Source organism: Hypanus sabinus, chromosome X1, assembly GCF_030144855.1.
Source record: "Hypanus sabinus isolate sHypSab1 chromosome X1, sHypSab1.hap1, whole genome shotgun sequence".
In the NCBI taxonomy this organism is placed as follows: domain Eukaryota; kingdom Metazoa; phylum Chordata; class Chondrichthyes; order Myliobatiformes; family Dasyatidae; genus Hypanus; species Hypanus sabinus.
The window spans coordinates 65588895-65607689 of record NC_082738.1 but is presented as its reverse complement, the minus strand read 5'-3'; the positions used below and the strand labels follow the sequence as shown (position 1 = coordinate 65607689).

The 18795-nt window shown below is 41.1% G+C and overlaps 1 protein-coding gene across 2 annotated transcripts in view; it reads right to left on the bottom strand.

Annotated features, from left to right (window-relative positions):
- Positions 1–1664: 1664 nt before the first annotated feature.
- The window catches only part of LOC132384977 (polycomb complex protein BMI-1-like), a 42767-nt gene continuing 25636 nt past the window's right edge, over positions 1665–18795 (bottom strand). For both annotated transcript variants that reach the window (XM_059956679.1, XM_059956678.1), the window contains 4 exons: positions 14836–14878; positions 8742–8840; positions 8569–8649; positions 1665–4349 (listed from right to left, as the gene is read on the bottom strand). In XM_059956679.1, the coding sequence (XP_059812662.1) occupies positions 4029–4349; positions 8569–8649; positions 8742–8840; positions 14836–14878 (544 nt within the window). In that variant the 3' untranslated portion in view covers positions 1665–4028. The remainder of the gene's footprint in view (positions 4350–8568; positions 8650–8741; positions 8841–14835; positions 14879–18795) is intronic.

Genomic DNA, 18795 nt, shown 5'->3' with positions numbered 1-18795 from the left:
TCTCCCATCTATAGTGTGTATATTCACGAGGGGAGAATTCATTATTCAGCATACATTTAGATTGAGGATTCTCTGGGTTATGGGATTTCAACATGAATCCAGTATGTTCTTTTTGAAATGAAATGTACGGGGTATGTTGCCAGCATCGATGGTAACCATGGCGACTCTCCAGAAAGGTGTATAATGCGTAGAGCTTGAAGGTACAGTTGGCTGCCTCCTTCCACTGAATCTATTGCGCTTTCATCGGGTGAACGGCACCCGAGTGCTTTTGTTTCTCGGTCTTTCCCCGCGCTCCTCATTCTGGGTCCGGATACAGTCAACTGCTCTACCATGGACTGCAAGAAACTGCAGCTTGCGATCGCAGCTCAGCAGATAAGAGACACCAGCCTCCCCTCCTGGACCCTGCTACATAGGGTAGCCAGCATAATCAAAGACCCCACCCACCCGGGCATTCTCTCATCAGCCCTCTCCCATCAGACACAAGATGCCAAAGACTGAAAGTACGTACCACCAGGCTAAAAAAGATAGGATCTATCTCGCTTGTATAATATTAAAAAGATCCGCTGTACAACACTATGATCTTGCTCTGTATTGTTTATTGCACGGCATTTTCTCGAGCTGTTGCATTTTATTCTGCATTCTATTATTGTATTATCTTGTTCTCCCACACCACCTAATGATGTGAGCTGTATGGACAATATACAAGACACACATTTCAATGCAAATGTGACATTCATAACAATAAAGTCTTCTCCCTACATGCCCTGGGCAGTTATCACCTTAAGTCAGCGTTCGACACTATTAGCTTTATCATCAAGCATTCAACAATTTTTCCCCGAATAATATGAAATTTTGAAAATAAATACAGATGGATTTGGAGGTTTTTTCCGCACAAGACTATTGTATCACTCTCGTGCTCTCTCTTGTATCAGCCGATCCCAGAACTCCATTCGTTCCCAAAACCAGGACCGTCCACCTTCCTTGACGTGGTTCTCCCATCTTCTACACACTGGTAGCCATGGCCGAACGAGTGGCCCTTATGCAGAGAAAGGTGACCCAATGTTCAACATCGTTTTTGTATCACCCGACTGAGGATGGAGTCTCCGTTAATATGGCATATGATGAAAACGACAAACCTGACGCCCGCTCAATATAATTTTAATGCAACACTCTTATTACGCAAAGCTAGGTTAACTGTGGAAGTGAGGTGCACGGATCACGAGAAGGCCTGATCTCTATTCAACCCTGATATCTCAGTCGAGCCCTTGGTATCCCCAGAAGGTCGCAGCCATTCCGGGATATCGGATAAAAATGCAAAGCAGAAGTGCTTGAGATCTGAAAATAACGGTAACGCATTTAATAATGCAACCCAGAAAGGCTTCCGTTACTCTTCCGGCACTGAATGGCATCTTCAGCATCGTCTTCTTACAATGTGTCTCTTGAAAACTTCGTCTACAGCCAGCGTACACACAATCTCTAAATGAGGCGGTTTTAAATTACCCATCTCTATTCCTTTCAAAACTTTATTCAATAAGGTTTTCTTTTTGCTTTAGAAAATAAATGGATATTGTCATTATTTTAACGGGATGGCTGTCACAACATTTCCCATTCTACAATCAAAAAGTTATTCTGAAACATGGGAAGATGTTTATAATTAAAGTAAATACAATTCTAAAATGATTTATTAAGTTTATCAAAACATAAAATAAATTTTGAAACAATATTCCATTCTGAACTCATTTCATTTGTGCTGTTCGGTCGGTAGCAAATCGTACAGGGAAAGAATTTTCATTTCATACTCAGTCGCTGATGCGCGCGCACACACACACACACACACACACACACACACTCACACACACACACACACACACACACACACACACACACACACACACACACACAGACACACACACACTCACACACACACACTCACACACAGACACACACACACTCACACACACACACACACACACACAGACACACACACACACACACACACACACACTCACACACACACACACACACACACAGACACACACACACTCACACACACACACTCACACACAGACACACACACACACACACACACACACACACACACATACCTGCACATACACTCACATATACACCCACACATACACACGCACATACATACACCCGCACATACACACACACACACCCACACATACACATACACACACACCTGCACATACACGCACAAACACCCGCACATACACACACATATACACCCACACATACACACGCACATACATACACCCGCACATACATACGCACATACACATATACACACACGCACATACACACACACGCACATACACACACACACACCCGCACATGCTCTCTCACACACACACACGAAAAATGTAAGCATTGAAATGCTAAGTTGTACAGTCGACTCCTGTTAAGTGAGATCACAAACACAAGAGATTCTGAAGATGCTGGAAATCCAAAACAGCACACGTAAAGTGGTGGAGGTCAGGCAGCATCAATGGAGGAGAGTCCTGATGAAGGGGCTCAGCCCAAAACATTGACAGTTCATTCTGCTCCATAGATGCTGCCTGACCTGCTGAGTTCCTCCAGCATTTTGTGTCTGTTGCTCCAGTTCATTAGGTTGATTTCAGTCATCCCTTGTGTTAAGGAGACAATCCAGCCTGTTTGTAATCAGCCCAATTAATTTTACAATAAAGATTTGATTGTTGATTTCAGTTTAAAACAAAAGCATTGGAATGCAAGGCGGAAAGAGACCATTCTTATAAATTATCAAACAAAAGCCCTATCTATAACTATAGTATCTGTAGGTATGATTCTAATCTCATCAGCTTCTACCAGAATGTATAATTCTGCACATATTTCATTCACAGTACATTGAGAAGCATGTGCATCTTATCTGTAACTGAATCTCCTTTTTAATTTTTTTTATTGAGATACAGCACAGAGTAGGTCCTTCCAGCCCTTTGAGCCATGCTACCCAGCAATCCCCCAATTTTTTTAATCCTAGCCTAATCATGGGACAATTTACAATGACCAATCAACCTACCAACCGCATGTCTTTGGACCGGAGGAGGAATCTGAAGCACCCAGAGGTCATGGGGAGAATGTACAAACTCCTGACAGGCAGCACTGGGAAATGAATCCAGTTCACCTGTACTGTGAAGCGTTGTGCTACCCCCTAACTCTATGGCACAATTAGAGTTCAACTGAGGCTTTTTCCCCATATGAACACAGACAACATTAACCCATAAATGATGAAGACAAATGAATGAAGAAAAAACACTGATGGCATTTTCTCCAGAAATGTAAAGACAGAATGAGGAGACAAACATCTCTGTTGTCACTTTGCATTCCATTAAAGTTGAAAAATCTCATAATGATGTAACATGCCTATAAATATTTCAGGGCACGCATTTTCTGATATTTTTAATCGACCTTATGTACAATGTCACGTGTGAGAGAATAAAAAGCATCCTTACATCATTTAAAGGAGTGTTGCCTGGCTGTATCACCCAACACTCAACCCTCATATTTCTGGTCAATTTTAATCGCATACAAATACCATTAAAGCACATGATTTTGATTGAAATGGCATCACTTGTCACAACACTGTTTGAAAGCCACTCCCTTTCTTTACAACTTTGAACTAATGAAATTGATTTTAAGGCAATTTTTTTTTAGAAAGGAGAGCGCCACAACACTTGATGTTTCAGCAAAAGGCTGTGGCCAATTCTGTTTCATTTAAGAGGAGTCGACTGTACTTGGTATCTGCATGTCGAGGCAATGGTGTTCAGAGCATCTGGGACCATAACCTGGAGGTGCATCTTGGCCAATAACATTTAAGAAGCTGTGTGGGGGCTAAAAATGTTTCTGACAATAACCATATTGCTAAACAGAATATATATATATATATATGTATATATATATATTACATTTAATAAAGGACACAGCAGCCAGCTCGATCCTGGCAGCTTCCTTTTCCTCATTGCTTGACATTAATTTGGTCGTTCCAGATTTCAGCAGGAGGTGGGGGTTGTCGAGCCGTTTACAGTCACTTTGCGGCCTCTGAGTACAGATGGGAGCATCTGGTGACAGTTTGTGTTTCCATTCATGACCGAGGCCGCTGTGGCAGGGTACTGCGAATTAGGAGAGAGTGCAGGCGTGCTGGGGCTCGGCAGCGAAGAGGATGTGGAAGGAACGGCGGCTGGGCTGCCTTTGTCACTCACAGAGTCACTCTCTGAGTTCATACTCGTGTTGGCGAAATCCTCATTGGGATGACTGAGTTTTAACCTTTTGCATGCAGGTTGCACCTTGTACTTCAGGGGTAGAGGACCATTCTATAAATAGAACAAGAAATACATGCATAATTACATAAAGCTGGCATTCATATACTGGAAATAATATAAAATACAATATATGGTCTGGGAGGAAGTCTACTCATCTCAGTAACTTTTCCAAAGCTATAAATATATATCAATATGCACACTGATACTGACGACCATCTACAGATGCACAGTTGAAAGCATCCTAACATGTTACATGATTGCAGGGTACAGAAACTGTACTGTGACAGATAGAAAGGCTCTACAACGAGTAGTTAAAATTGTCCAATGCATCACTAGCACCAGCCTACCCCACCATTAAGGACTTACAGACAGAAAGGTTCTGGGAAAAGGCCAGCAATATCATGAAGGATCCCACCTACCCTGCTCATGGACTGTTTGTCTCACTGTCATCAGGGAGGAGGCTATGTATCATCCACACCTGGACCACCAGACTCTAAAAGTTATTTCACCCAAGCCGCCATGCTGATCAACACCTCCACCCACTAGCCTAACCCACCACCTGTCAGTCACCTTATGTACAGACACTCCTGTACCAAGCAACACCCACAAAATGCTGGAGGAACTCAGCAGGCCAGGCAGCATCTACGGAAAAAACATCAGACTGAAATGTCGACTGTACTTTTTTCCTTAGATGCTGCCTGACCTGCAGAGTTCCTCCAGCATTTTGTGGTGTAGCTCAGATTTCCAGCATCTTCAGGCTTTGTCTTGCTTGTGATTTGACTCCTGTACCTACTATCATTTTATAGTCAGTACAACTGTGGAGGCCAAGTCATTGGGGACATTTAATGTGGAGGCCAACAGGTTCTCGATTAGTCAGGGTGCCAAAGGTTATGAGGAGAAGGCAGGATAATGTGGTTGAGAGGGATAATCCATCAGCCATAATGGAATGACAAGAGCAGACTTGATGGGCCAAGTAGCCTAATTCTGCTCCTACATCTATGGTCTTATGTTTCATATTTATTGTGTTCTTTACGCTGCATAGGATCCAGAGTAACAATCATTCATTCTCCTTTACAATTTGTGTTCTGATGAATGACAAGAAACAATCTTGAATCTTCAGTCTTTTTTTAGAGTGCCCGTGTCCTTCACTGTTAATAATCGCTGTTCACCAAAGCTTCTCAAAAAGCCATTGTTGCTTTAATTGAAAGGACCAGCTCCCATCTTCACCCCCTCCCACACGCCACATTACTCCGCAGTTTCCCGGCAATAGTGGATCACCTTTGTGTCCTCACTGATTTGTAAAATACACGTGTTTTCACATTTCTGGCATAGCTGTGGAACATGAACAGCACGTACTTTTTAGAAGCCTAGATAAAGGGGAGTTGTCCATATGATCACCATATGTGTGCAGGGTGAACACACATACACTCATCTCTCTCTCTCTCTCTCTCTCTCTCTCTCTCTCTCTCTCTCTCTCTCTCTCTCTCTCTCTCTCTCTCTCTCTCTCTCTCTCTCTCTCTCTCTCTCTCTCTCTCTCTCTCTCTCTCTCTCTCTCTCTCTCTCTCTCTCTCCCCCCCCCCCCACCCCCCCCCCTCCCTCTCTCTCCCCCTGTCTGTGTGTTTGTGTGTGTTGTTCTGGATTACCAGCACCTGCAGATTCTCTTGTGTTTATGGCTGTCTCTCTTTCTCACATGTACACACACACACCCCAACACACATACACACATTAGGGGTATTTAAGAGACTCTGAGGAAGGTGCATGGATGAAAGAAAAATGGGAGACGATGTAGGAGGGAAGGGTTAGGTTGATATTAGAATACGTTAAAAGGCTGGCGGAATATCATGGGCCAAAGAGTCTGTAATCTGCTGACTGTGCACTATGTTCTAACTTCACAAACGCTCACATACATACACACACATATTGACACACACGAGTTGTGGTCACAATTGTCTATCAGGTTGCAGTGAAAAGAGGTTTAATCAGATTTTGGTTTAGAATCTGCTGTTCATGGAAACCCATGGCTGATCACTAAATCGAGCTACGTCAACAATTGACGTTATACATGGAAAAGTGAAAGCTGCTGAGAGGAAGAGACTGATTGGACAGCACTGGGGTTAATAATTACATTACTAGCTGAGTTAGGATATTGTTAATGACCAGCTGTTCTGTATATGTGGTATATTTAGCATCCCATCTAAACCCAGGAACTTTAAATTTTACAGAATATGCAAGTTTTGCATGCCTACAAAATAATCAGAATCTGGTTAAAGGATCTTGATCTGAAATGTTGACTGTTCATTCACCTCCATAGATGCTGCCTGATCTGCTGAGTTCCTCCAGCATTTTGTGTGTGTTACTTAGGATTTCCAGCATTTGTAGAATCTCTTGAGTTTATAAAATATTCAGTGAGGGCACAAAGTAACATAATTGGGTTGGGATAATTTGGCTGCGTTGGGTTGACAAATAGGTTTCAGTTTTAAAAGGTGAATTCAGATAAGGCATGCACCTGTACTTGTTCTGTGGGCCCCCATGTTATTCGACCAGAGAAAAGAATAGATTCACATGAATCAGCACAGTACAAATTATATAGGCAACATGTTTTATGCAAATTAAGTAATTGAACACAGGATGTGAAAGCATGTGTCAAAGTTAGTGATTCTGAACGCACAGTTCAGACCGATCCAATGCGTAGGCCTTTGGCTTGGCAACTGGCCCAGATCCTATGTTCACACACAAAAACAACAATCCTCCTATCGATAGGGACCATACACCAAGGACTGCAATATCCCTTATTCATGCCTGGCTGAACACCTGAAAGCTGGTTGGTGTGTTTATCTTTTTTCCCTGCCTCTCAGATCACCCGAGAATTACCTGAGCACCAAGCCTTGAATAGCTGAGACTGCATAGAAGCGAGCCCTCATTACAAAAGGGGTTTACATGGTACAGGGAGTATACAATCGTGTTGAATGTTTGCCTATACATGAAAGTGCTGTATAGTTCTTTTTGTTGTAAAAGGACGGGAGAAATGTGCAGTGTTACACTCTGTCCAACTGTTTGGTCAGCTCATCTAACAATGGAATGTGATGCTGAGGCTGCCTGAGGTGCCGACTTCCCAAGGGAAACGTTAATCAAGGCCTAATCTCCCAAATCAGTATAAGAGATCCCAGGGCAGTATTTCAAAGAGCAGAGGAATTAATCCTGGTGTCCTGGGACCAATATCACCCAACATAAGAAAAACAGATGATCACTTTCATGTTAATGGGGCTTTCTGCTTGCAAATTGGCTGTTACACTTTTTGAAAATAAAGTGACTACATTGAAAAAAGCATTACTTAGAAGTCAAGAAATGGTTAGGAAATGTGCTCTTTTTGTCTAATAGGCACCCACACTGATGCGCGGGCACATGAGGGAGAGTGACAGACAGACCAACAGCATCTATCATCGAGGATCCATACCATCCAAGTCAAGCCCTTGTCTTACTGCAGGATGTCCCACACCACCAGATGAGAAAGAGCTACTTTCCTAGCACCATCAGGCTCTTGAGCTGACCTGCACAACTTTAACCCCACCTCAGCAAGGGAAAACTAAAGACCATCTCTTGCACCACTATGGATTTGTCTCTCACGAAATGCTGGAGCGATTCGGCAGGTCAGGCATTATCTATGGAGAGGAAGAACTGAAGGATCCTGGCCTCTCCGTAGATGCTGCCTGACTTGCTGACTTTCTCCAGCATTTTGTGTGTTACTCTGAATTTCCAGCATCCTCAGAATCTCTTGTGTTTATGGACTTGGCTCTGTTTTGTTCCATATTGTCTCTTCTTACTGTCTTGTATAATTTATGTATAACTGAACTGCTGTATATATGTGCCTGTTATTGTATTCTTCGTGTTTTTCATTGTGCCTGTACCTCATTATTACTTGGCTGTGGACGGTTCCAAGCCTGGCTGTGAAATAAGGATGGTGGGCATGGAGCTGGCAACCCCAGAGTTACAGAAGCTCCAAAACCTTATAGCTGGGAGAGGAAGGGTATACCAAGGAAATGAGCTACACCTGGGACAACTTGAAAGTGTGGCCCAGGACAGGGGCTTCTGGCAAGCTGGTGTCAGTGGTCTATGGCCCCAGTGAGGGTGATGGGCTTAAGAAGAAGAAATACCTCTCCATACTTGTGCACATGATAGTAAACTTGACTTCACCAATAGGTATAAAGTCGCGCAGTAAATCGACTGTACATGTCTAAGATATATCCTGAAGTACAACAAAAGAGTTATTTACCCGTCTCCATGTATAAATATAAGCTATATCCATAAGTGTGTAGTAATCTTTGAGGGGTTCATCTTCATACATAACATCAATCTAGAATCAAGGAAGATAGTTTCAATAAAGACAAGATACGGAAAATATATTTCAATTTAATTTGTTCCTTCCCCCGCTCATTATAAACTTACTCGAAAATTGCTGGGAATGTCCATTTTATTCCGGAGAAATTTTCCCAAATGCATTACTGTCATTGCGGCGGGACACCGCAGATACCGGACACTGTTAGCCTGCAGTATGCAAAAACACAAGATGGGTGAGTCCCTGATATTACAGACCTGGGCACCCCAAGTTTCACTGGTCTGATAGTTGCAAAAATCAATGAAACTCTATTTGTCCAGTGTCCTCATTGCGCCCAAATAAAGTGAGTGTCAGCCTAAGAAACTTTGAGCAGACAGAACAATAGCCACTCAGGTCAGCATGTTTAGCAAGACTTTAGACTTTAACTACATGTGGCATAAATGAATAAAGATCTCTATTCTTGTGCCAACTCGGTTGACTACAAAAGCTGTCAATCGTTAATGGTACCACACCTTCACTAGTGACACCACTGACTATGTACTATCATTACAGTAATTAAAACACATTCTTTCCAGGGTTTAAGGTGGAAGATGAGAGGGACACAGAGGAAAATGCATGTAGCATATATACTGCCCAGATCTAATTTTAATGACGATTTGACCAATCAACAAACCAAAGTAATTTATTTGAATCTTTCTCTCGATAACTCTCAAACTTCAGCTGAACTTACTATATGCACTGAAGGCAGCATTTGTGATTAGATTCAGGTGACAAAGATGATATAATATTGTGACTTGTTTACAACATAAGACGCAACAGCAACTATAGCATCACATTGGGATTTGGCTGAAGTTCTAGACATTTAGACCATAAGATATAGAAACAGAATTAGGCCACTCGGCTCATCAAGTTTCCTCTGCCATTCAATCATGGCTGATTTACTATCCTTCTCAACCCTATTCTTTTGCCTTTGCCCCATAACCTTTGACCCCCTGACTAATCTAGAACCTATCAATCTCTGCTTTAAATATACTGAGTTAATTGGCCTGCACAACTGTCTGAGGCAATGAATTCCACAGATTCACCACTCTGGCTAAAGAAATTCCTCCTCAACTCTGTTCTAAAGGGACGTCCTTCTATTCTGAGTCTGTGCCCTCTAGTCCTAGACTTCCCCACTTTCTGCATCCTCTACATCCATTTTATCTAGGCCTTTCAATGTTCAATAGTTTTCAATTTTTCCTTCCCATATTCTTTTAAACTCCAATGAATACAGGCCCAGAGCCACCAAAGGCATCTCACACATTACTCCTTTCATTCTCAGGATTATACTCATGATTTTAGACCTTACCTCAAACCCTATTCAGTATTGCTGAAAAATGTCTATGCAGACAATTGGGTGGATTATTTGTTATGTGCAATAGATAGACAATTGTATTTTCATGTAGGATTATACTAACCTACTCTGGATTATTCAGAGGGAACAAATGATTGGAATTTTTCTGCATACTCATGATGCATAAGTGTCAGCAGATGTTATGTTCAAACGTTTAATGGCCTGTTCTTTGTCAAAGGGTCAAAGAATAAATGGACTGGAAATTAACCCAACATTTAGTAATACTGAAGCAAAAATACTGAGGAAACTCTTAATCCAAAAGCAGTATGTGAGCCTCACCCATGAAATAGACACACCTGTTGAAAAAAATACTTGACGTCATTTTTACAAAATGACTCCAGCATTTGGCAGTGTCATAATTCAAGTCTAGTCACTGTGTTTTTCTTTAGTAATGTTTGAATCTATGAATAGAGGCCATCTCACATCAATAGAGGTATCTATCTATTGTCAAAAGCAGTAACTGTTTGACGTTAATAGAGTACCTCTCTAACATTAATAAAGGTAACTGTATCACATTAATAGAGATACCAGTCTACGTACACAGAGGTATCTCAATAGAGAGAGAAGCTGGCCTATCAGCAGGGATGACCGCAGAACAGCAATGGCTGGACTTTCTGAGAGCAATTCAGAAGGTGCGGGATAGATACATCACAAAGAAGTTTTCTAAAGGCAGGACAACACATCCGTGGCTGACAGGGGAATTCAAAGCCAACATAAAAGAAAAGGAAGGCATATAATAGAGCAAACATTAGTAGGACGTTAGAGGATTGAGAAGCTTTTAAAAACTAACAGAAGGCAATTTAAAAAATGATAAGGAGGGAAAAGATGAAATAATCAGAATCAGGTTTATTATCACTGGCATGTGACATGAAATTTGTTAACTTAGCAGCAGTTCAATGTAATACATAATCTAGCAGAGAAAGAAAACTAATAATAATAAATAAACAAGTAAATCAATTACGTATACTGAATCGATTTTTTAAAAAGGTGCAAAAACAGAAACACTGTCTATTTTTTTAAAAAGTGAGGTAGTGTCCAAAAATTCAATGTCCATTTAGGAATCAGATGGCAGAGGGGAAGAATCTGTTCCTGAATCACTGAGTGTGTGCCTTCAGGCTTCTGTACCTCCTCCCTGATGGCAGAGGGGAAGTAGCTGTTCCTGACTCACTGAGTGTGTGTCTTCAGGCTCCTGTACCTCCTCCCTGATGGTAGCACTGAGAAAAGGGCATGCCCTGGGTGTTGGAGGTTTAATAATGGACTTTCTGAGACACCGCTCCCTAAAGATGTCCTGGGTACTTTGTAAGCTAGTCAGTAATATCAAAGAGGATACCAAAGACTTTTTCCAGATATATAAGAAGTAAAAGAGAGGCAAGAGTTGATATTGGACTACTGGAAAATTACACTGGAGAGGCACTAATAGGGTACAAGGAAATGGCAGACAAACTTAATAAGAATTTTGCATCAGTCTTCACTGTGGAAGACAATAGCAGTATGCCGGAAATTTGAGAGGGGGCAAAAGTGAGTGCAGTTGCTATTACTAGTGAGAAGGTCCTTGAGAAACTGAAAAGTTTGAAGGTATACAAGTCAACTGATGGACTACACTCCAGGGTTCTGAAAGAGGTAGCTGAAGAGATTGTGGAGGCATTATCTTTCAAGAATCACTAGATACTGGCATGGTTCCAGAGAACTGGAAAATTGTAAATGTTACTCCACTCTTCAAGAAGGGAGAGAGGCAGAAAAAAAGAAATCTTAGGCCAGTTAGCTTGACCAGAGTGGTTCGGAAGTTGTTGGAGTCCATTCTTAAGGATGAGGTTTTGGGGTACTTGGAGGCACAATGGCCAAAGTCAGCATGGTTTTCTTAAGGAAAAATCTTACACGACAAATCTGTTGAATTTCTTCAGGGAAATAACAGGCAGGATAGGCAATCGTTGGATGTTGTGTACTTGGATTTTCAGAAGGCCTTTGACAAGGTGCCACACATGATGCTACTTCGCAAGAGCCTATGGAATTACAGGAAACATTCTAGCATGGATACATGATACAAGAGGCAGAGTGGGAATAAATGGCACCTTTTTTGATTGGCTGCCAGTGACTCGTGGTGTTTCACGGTGGTCTGTTGGGCCCACTTTTTTTGTTACATTATAAATCAATGATTTGGATGACGAAATTGATGGCTTTATGGCCAAGTTTGTGGATGATACCAAGATAGGTGGAAGGGCAGGTAGTGGTGATGAAGCCGGGAGGCTGCATAAGGACTTAGACAGATTAGGAGAATGGGTAAAGAAATGGCAGATGGAGTACAATGTCAATAAGTGTGACGACATGCACTTGGGTAGAAAGAATGAAAGTGTAGACTATTTTCTAAATGGGCCAAAATTTCAAAAATCTGAGGTGCAAAGGGATTTGGGAGTCATCATGCAGGATTCTCTAAAGGTTAACTTACAGGTTGAGTTGGTGTTGAGGAAGACAATGTTACAAATCATTTTGAGAGGACTAGAATATAAAAGCAAGGATAGTATACTGAGGTTTTATAAAGAACTGGTGAGGCCTCACTTGGAGTATTGTGAGCAGTTTTGGGCCCTTTGTTTGAGAAAGGATGTGCTGACATTGGAGAGGGTTCAGAGGAGGCTCAGAAGAATGATTCTGAAAATGAAAGGGTTATTGTATGAGGAGCGCTTGATTGCTCTGGGCCTGTACTCATTGATATTTAGAAGAAAGAGGGAGGCTGTTATTGAAGCCAATTGAATGTTGACAGGTTTAGATAGAGTGGATTTAGAGAGGATGTTTCCTTTGGTGGGGGAGTCTAGGATCAGAAGGCACAGCCTCAGAATAGAGGGACATCTATTTAGAATAGTGATGAGAATTTCTGTGGCCAGAGGGTGGTGAATCTGTGGAATTCATTGCCACAGGTGGCTGTAGAGGCCAAGTTATTGGGTGTATTTAAGGTGGAGTTTGATATGTTCTTGATTAGTCAGGGCATGAAAGATTATGGGGAGAAGGCAGGAGAATGGGGTTGAAAGGGAGAAGTGGCGGAGCAGACTCGAGGGGTTGAATGGCCCAATTCTGCTCCTGTGCCTTACGGTCTTAATAAAAGTATCTGTCACACGTTAATAGATGTACCATCCTCACCCAATAGAAGTAGCTATCTCACGTTAATAGAGGTTCTTATCTCACAGCAACAGAGGTTCCTGTCTCGTGGCCATAGAGGTAACAATCTCACATTAACAGAGGTGCGCATTTCATCGCAATAGTAGAATCTGCTTTGAATAAATATCTCACATCAACTGAGGTGCCTGCCTCACAGCAATAGTGGTATCTGTCTCACATTAATAATCTCACTGCAATAGAAGTACTTGCCTTATGTTAATACAGGAGACTATATCATGTCTCAATGACTATGCTTTACTATAACCATATAACCATATATAACCATATAACAATCACAGCACGGAAACAGGCCATCTTGGCCCTCCTAGTCCGTGCCGAACCCTTAATCTCACCTAGTCCCACCTACCCACACTCAGCCCATAACCCTCCACTCCTTTCCTGTCCATATACCTATCCAATTTTACCTTAAATGACACAACTGAAATGGCCTCTACTACTTCTACAGGAAGCTCATTCCACACAGCTATCACTCTTTGAGTAAAGAAATACCCCCTCGTGTTTCCCTTAAACTTCTGCCCCCTAACTCTCAAATCATGTCCTCTAGTTTGAATCTCCCCTACTCTCAATGGAAACAGCCTGTTCACGTCAACTCTATCTATCCCCCTCATAATTTTAAATACCTCGATCAAATCCCCCCACAACCTTCTACGCTCCAATGAATAGAGACCTAACTTGTTCAACCTTTCTCTGTAACTTAATTGCTGAAACCCAGGTAACATCCTAGTAAATCGTCTCTGCACTCTCTCTAATTTATTGATATCTTTCCTATAATTCGGTGACCAGAACTGCACACAATATTCCAAATTTGGCCTTACCAATGCCTTGTACAACTTTAGCATTACATCCCAACTTCTGTACTCAATGCTTTGATTTATAAAGGCCAGCGTTCCAAAAGCCCTCTTCACCTTCCAAAAGCCCTCTTCACCTTCCAAAAGCCCTCTTCACCTTCCAAAAGCCCTCTTCACCTTTACTATATCTGCTTAAATTATCCATCAGTGATCAAAAGCTACATGGAGGACCTAACACTGAAGTTCCTAAGTATTTTCCTCACCTTCTACTGATTAACGCTATGATTTCTTCTGTAAGTAAAACCTTGAAAAGAAAAAAAACCTGCTACGGAACAGAGATTTGGATAATTAGCTGAAGGGAAGAGAATATCGGTGTTCTGAGGAATGTACGTGGGAAGAGGAGGGGTGAAGCAGCTGAGTCAGAGGACTTTGGTGGGAAAAATATGCCATGGGGGTGAATCACAGACAAGTTGACTGGAATGCCTCCCTTAACTGAACAATGCCTGTAGGAAATTACCGTCTTGAGCTTCCAATTAAATAATTAAAAGGCTTTGTTTCTTTGTCAATGTCACTGCCAAGGGGAAATGAATTAATGAATTGTTTCTATGTCTGGCAAGTATTCCACTTACTTTCTATTGGACGGATGGTTTATTAATAAACTGAGGCTTTGATCACTGCAATTTAAAGGCTGAGCCAAAGCAAAAAAAAATCTAACAAAGTTGTCATTCCATGTTAGATTTTACATTCTTGTTAACAGTTGCACCAGCAGCCAGATAGTACTGATAGTACTTGAACACCATTGAATATTTAGGAGTTAATTAAACAATTCAGGCAAAAACCTGCAAGGGAACTCACCTTGTCTGTTTCTTCAGTCTGTGGGGCCTCTTTCTTTTCTGATCTAGAACAAAACAATTTGGAACTTTTTCAATCAAAATGTTTTTCAGCGAGACTTCAAAAACACTGCTTTGGATCATGAAAGGTTCAAAGTTCAAAGTAAATTTATTATCAAAGTACATATATATCACCATATACTTCCTTGAGATTAATTTTCTTACAGGCATTCACAGTAGAACAAAGAAATACAACAGAATGAATGAAAAAAAACTATACAAACAACAAACATGAGGAAATCTGCAGACGCTGGAAATTCAAGCAACACACACAAAATGCTGGTGGAACGCAGCAGGCCAGGCAGCATCTATAGGGAGAAGTACAGTCAACGTTTCGAGCCAAGACCCTTCGTCAGGACTAACAACAAATGTGCAAAAGACAACTGCAATATTAATTAATTCTTTCACCATCTAGTGCCTAACTGCCACTGAGATTATTTACTTAGTGATAAAGCGTGGAATAGGCCTTTCCAGCCTAACAAGCTGCACCACACAGCAACCCACCCATTTAACACTATCCTAACCACAGGACAATTTACATTGGCCAATTACCCTACTAACGGGCACATCTTTGCACTGTAAGAGGAAACATGAACACCTGAAGGAAACCCACACATTCACAGGAAAAATGTACAAACCCTTTAGAGATGCACCAGAACTGAACTCCAAACTCCAAATGGCCTGTAATAGTGTTGTGCTAACTACTACGCTAACATAGTGCCCGGATGTATTATTCGCAACAGAACAAGTAGCTTCAATACCTTGCCATAGTTTTGGGAATTACAGTAGACTCCATCCATTTACATCTCTCAGCAAAGCAGTAACTGTGATTTTTTTGTAGCTTTAACAACATTAACAGAAGGTCTGGCTTTTCATCAAATATGATTTTCATCAAATTCAGTTTTGGCTTTTCATCAAATATAATTTGCAGATAAATGGAAAATGCTATTAACTTTGGAAGAGAAACAGATGTGCTGTTCAACTGATATAATCATTGACTTTCTTGAAATTCAATAACTTTTGGGATAGCACAGTAGCATAACGCCATTACAGAGCCAGTGACCTGGGTTCAATTCCCGGAGTAATACTTTCTCCCCATGAATGAATGGGTTTCCTCCCACATCCCAAAGGTGTATGGGTTAGTAGGTTAATTGGTTACATGGAAACATTAGTGTCTTTTAGAAATTGTTTAAAAATAGAAAAGAAACTAATGAATATACACAGCAGAGTGGGTAGCATCTCCCAATTTACATAATTTCATATTTCCATTTGAATCTGGCTAGGGAATCTGGGTAGTTTAGTAGTTAGTTTCATGCTTTATAGAACTAGCTTTAAGACGGGGAGGTCAATTCCCACTACTGTCTGATCTCCTCATGACCATGTGGGTTTCCTCCAAGTGCTCTGGTTTTTTCCCACATTCCAAAGACATATGGGTTAGGGTTAGTAAGCTGTGAGAATGCTATGTTGGCACCAGAAGCATGGCAACACTTGCGAGCTGCCCCCAGCGCATCCTGTCTGTATTGGTCATTGACATATTTCAATGTACATATGACAAATAGGTCATCTAATCTAATCCACTGGGTCTTAGAGCAATGCCATTCTCTCATTTATTTGCTTGCAACCTACTCCTTATATGCCCCACAATATAAAATGGCTAATTTGCACACTTTGGAATCTGGGAGCAAACTGAAGCACTTGTCGACCGTGGGTCATAAGGGAAGAACATGCTAAACTACAGATGCCAATCAAGTGCAGGTCACTGAAGCTATAAATGCTAACATCCGTGTGGAGGAGCTGGGAAGACCATCAAGGAGGACGTACTGAAGACACATACTCAAATTTTTAGGATACTCTCTTCCCATCTGCTGTCAGATTTCTGAATGATCCATGAACCCATGAACACTACCTCACTATTTTGCTCTCTTTTTGCACTACTTATTTATTTTTCAGAATTTCTTATTGTAACTTATAGTAGCTTTTTTATGTATTAAACTGTTACTGCTGGTGCAAAACAACAAATTTCACATGTCAGCGATATTAAACCCGATTCTGATTCCCTCCACAGTGTAAAGACATACGGGTTAGTAGGTTAATTGATCACATGGCATAATTGGGTGGTAAGGGCTCTTTCGACTGATTATAGCTCAGCGTTCAACACCACCATCCCCTCAGTACTACTCTTATGAAAATGTAATTTATCCTATATTTTAATGTATTGCAATCTATTGCTGCCATAAAACAACAAATTTCATGACGTATGTCACTAATAATAAAACTGATTCTGAAGATCTGTCTTCTTTCTTGTCCTGTAATAATACTTTGGCCTTGAGCTCAAACACAGTTTATCGTGTTGCTGCCAATTAGATCTTTTTGCTTGCAAGTTCCAAGGCTGCCCAATCCTTAATACTCTTCAAACGAGCGGTGAAATGCAGAAGGATATCACAAGGTCACAAAGATGCCACAATGATGCAGCTTCTGGCTTTCTAATATCTTATGATGAAAGGCACTCTTATACAAACATTACACCCAATGCAAATAAGTACAAACAGAATTGTAAGAATTCTGTACAAAAAGAATTGTTGTACATTAATGTAAGAACAAAAGGAAAATGGAAATACTGTATAATCCACAGTGTCACAGGAAAAGCTCTCCCCACCATTGAGCACATCGAAAAGGACAGCTGCCATAAGAAAGTAACAACCATCATCAAGGACCCCCATCATCCAAGCCATGCTCTCTTCTCACTGCTGCCATCAGGAAGGAGATACAAAGCCTTAGGTCCCATACCACTAAGTTTTAGGAATAGTTATTCAACCATCAGGGTCTTGAATCAGAGAGGAAAACTTCACTCAACTCAACAATGGACTGATTCCACAACATATGAACTCACTTTCAAGTACTCTACAATTCGTGTTCTCACTATTACTTATATATTCTTCTTACTATTGTCTTCCTTTGCACATCGGTTGCTTGTCTGTCTTTGTTGTGTACAGTTCTTCATTGATTCTATTGTGTTTCTTTGTAGCAACCACAAGTGCCCGCAAGAAAATGAAACTCGGAGGTATATGGTGACGTATATTTACTTTGTGAATAAGCTTACTTTGAACTTTGAGTTTTGTTTGTTTGTCAGTAGTTTTTCATTGATTCAGTTGTATTTCATTGTTCCTATAAATGCCTGCAAGAAAATGATTCTCAGGGTAGTATACAGTGTCCCATACGTACTTTGATAATAAATTTACTTTGAACCATATCTAAAAGGAAGGCATGGCTTTGACTGTCACATCATTCATACTTTTGATGCCATTTCACATCTGTCCTCTCAGAGCAGAGTCACACAATAACATACAGTTGTCCACCTCCACTTGTCCTTAACTCAAGAGACTCTGCAGGTGCTGGAAATCCAGATTAACACACACAAAATGCTGGAGGAACTCACCAGGTTAGGCAACAACTGTGGAGAGGAGTAAATAGGCAAGGCTTTGGGCTATCTGTCCTTCCTACCAAAAAGGAAAACCACAAACCTCGGACTAATTATTTGTACGAATGGATTACAGTCTATTGCTTCAACAAAGGAAAGAAGTGCACCAGCAGGAATTTTCCACCGTGTATCTCCCAGAATAAGTTTGCTGGGTTTTTTTTGTTGCTGCCACCCTGCTGTAACCCCTGCCCCTACTCCGCAACTCACAGACGCACTCTCACCCTAAAGCTTTTCATCTTTTATCACTGCTGTTTCACATATTTATACGACTGCTTGTTTTATTATGATAGTGGCAGTAACATTATACTGTCTTATATCAACATGCATCTCACACTTTATGTCACCCTGTCAATCTTCAGGCTGTGTCACTCAGGGACGTGTACTATTATTAATGTCTGACTCTGTGCTGGATCATAACTAAGCTACTGAGGGGGACTATATGTACAG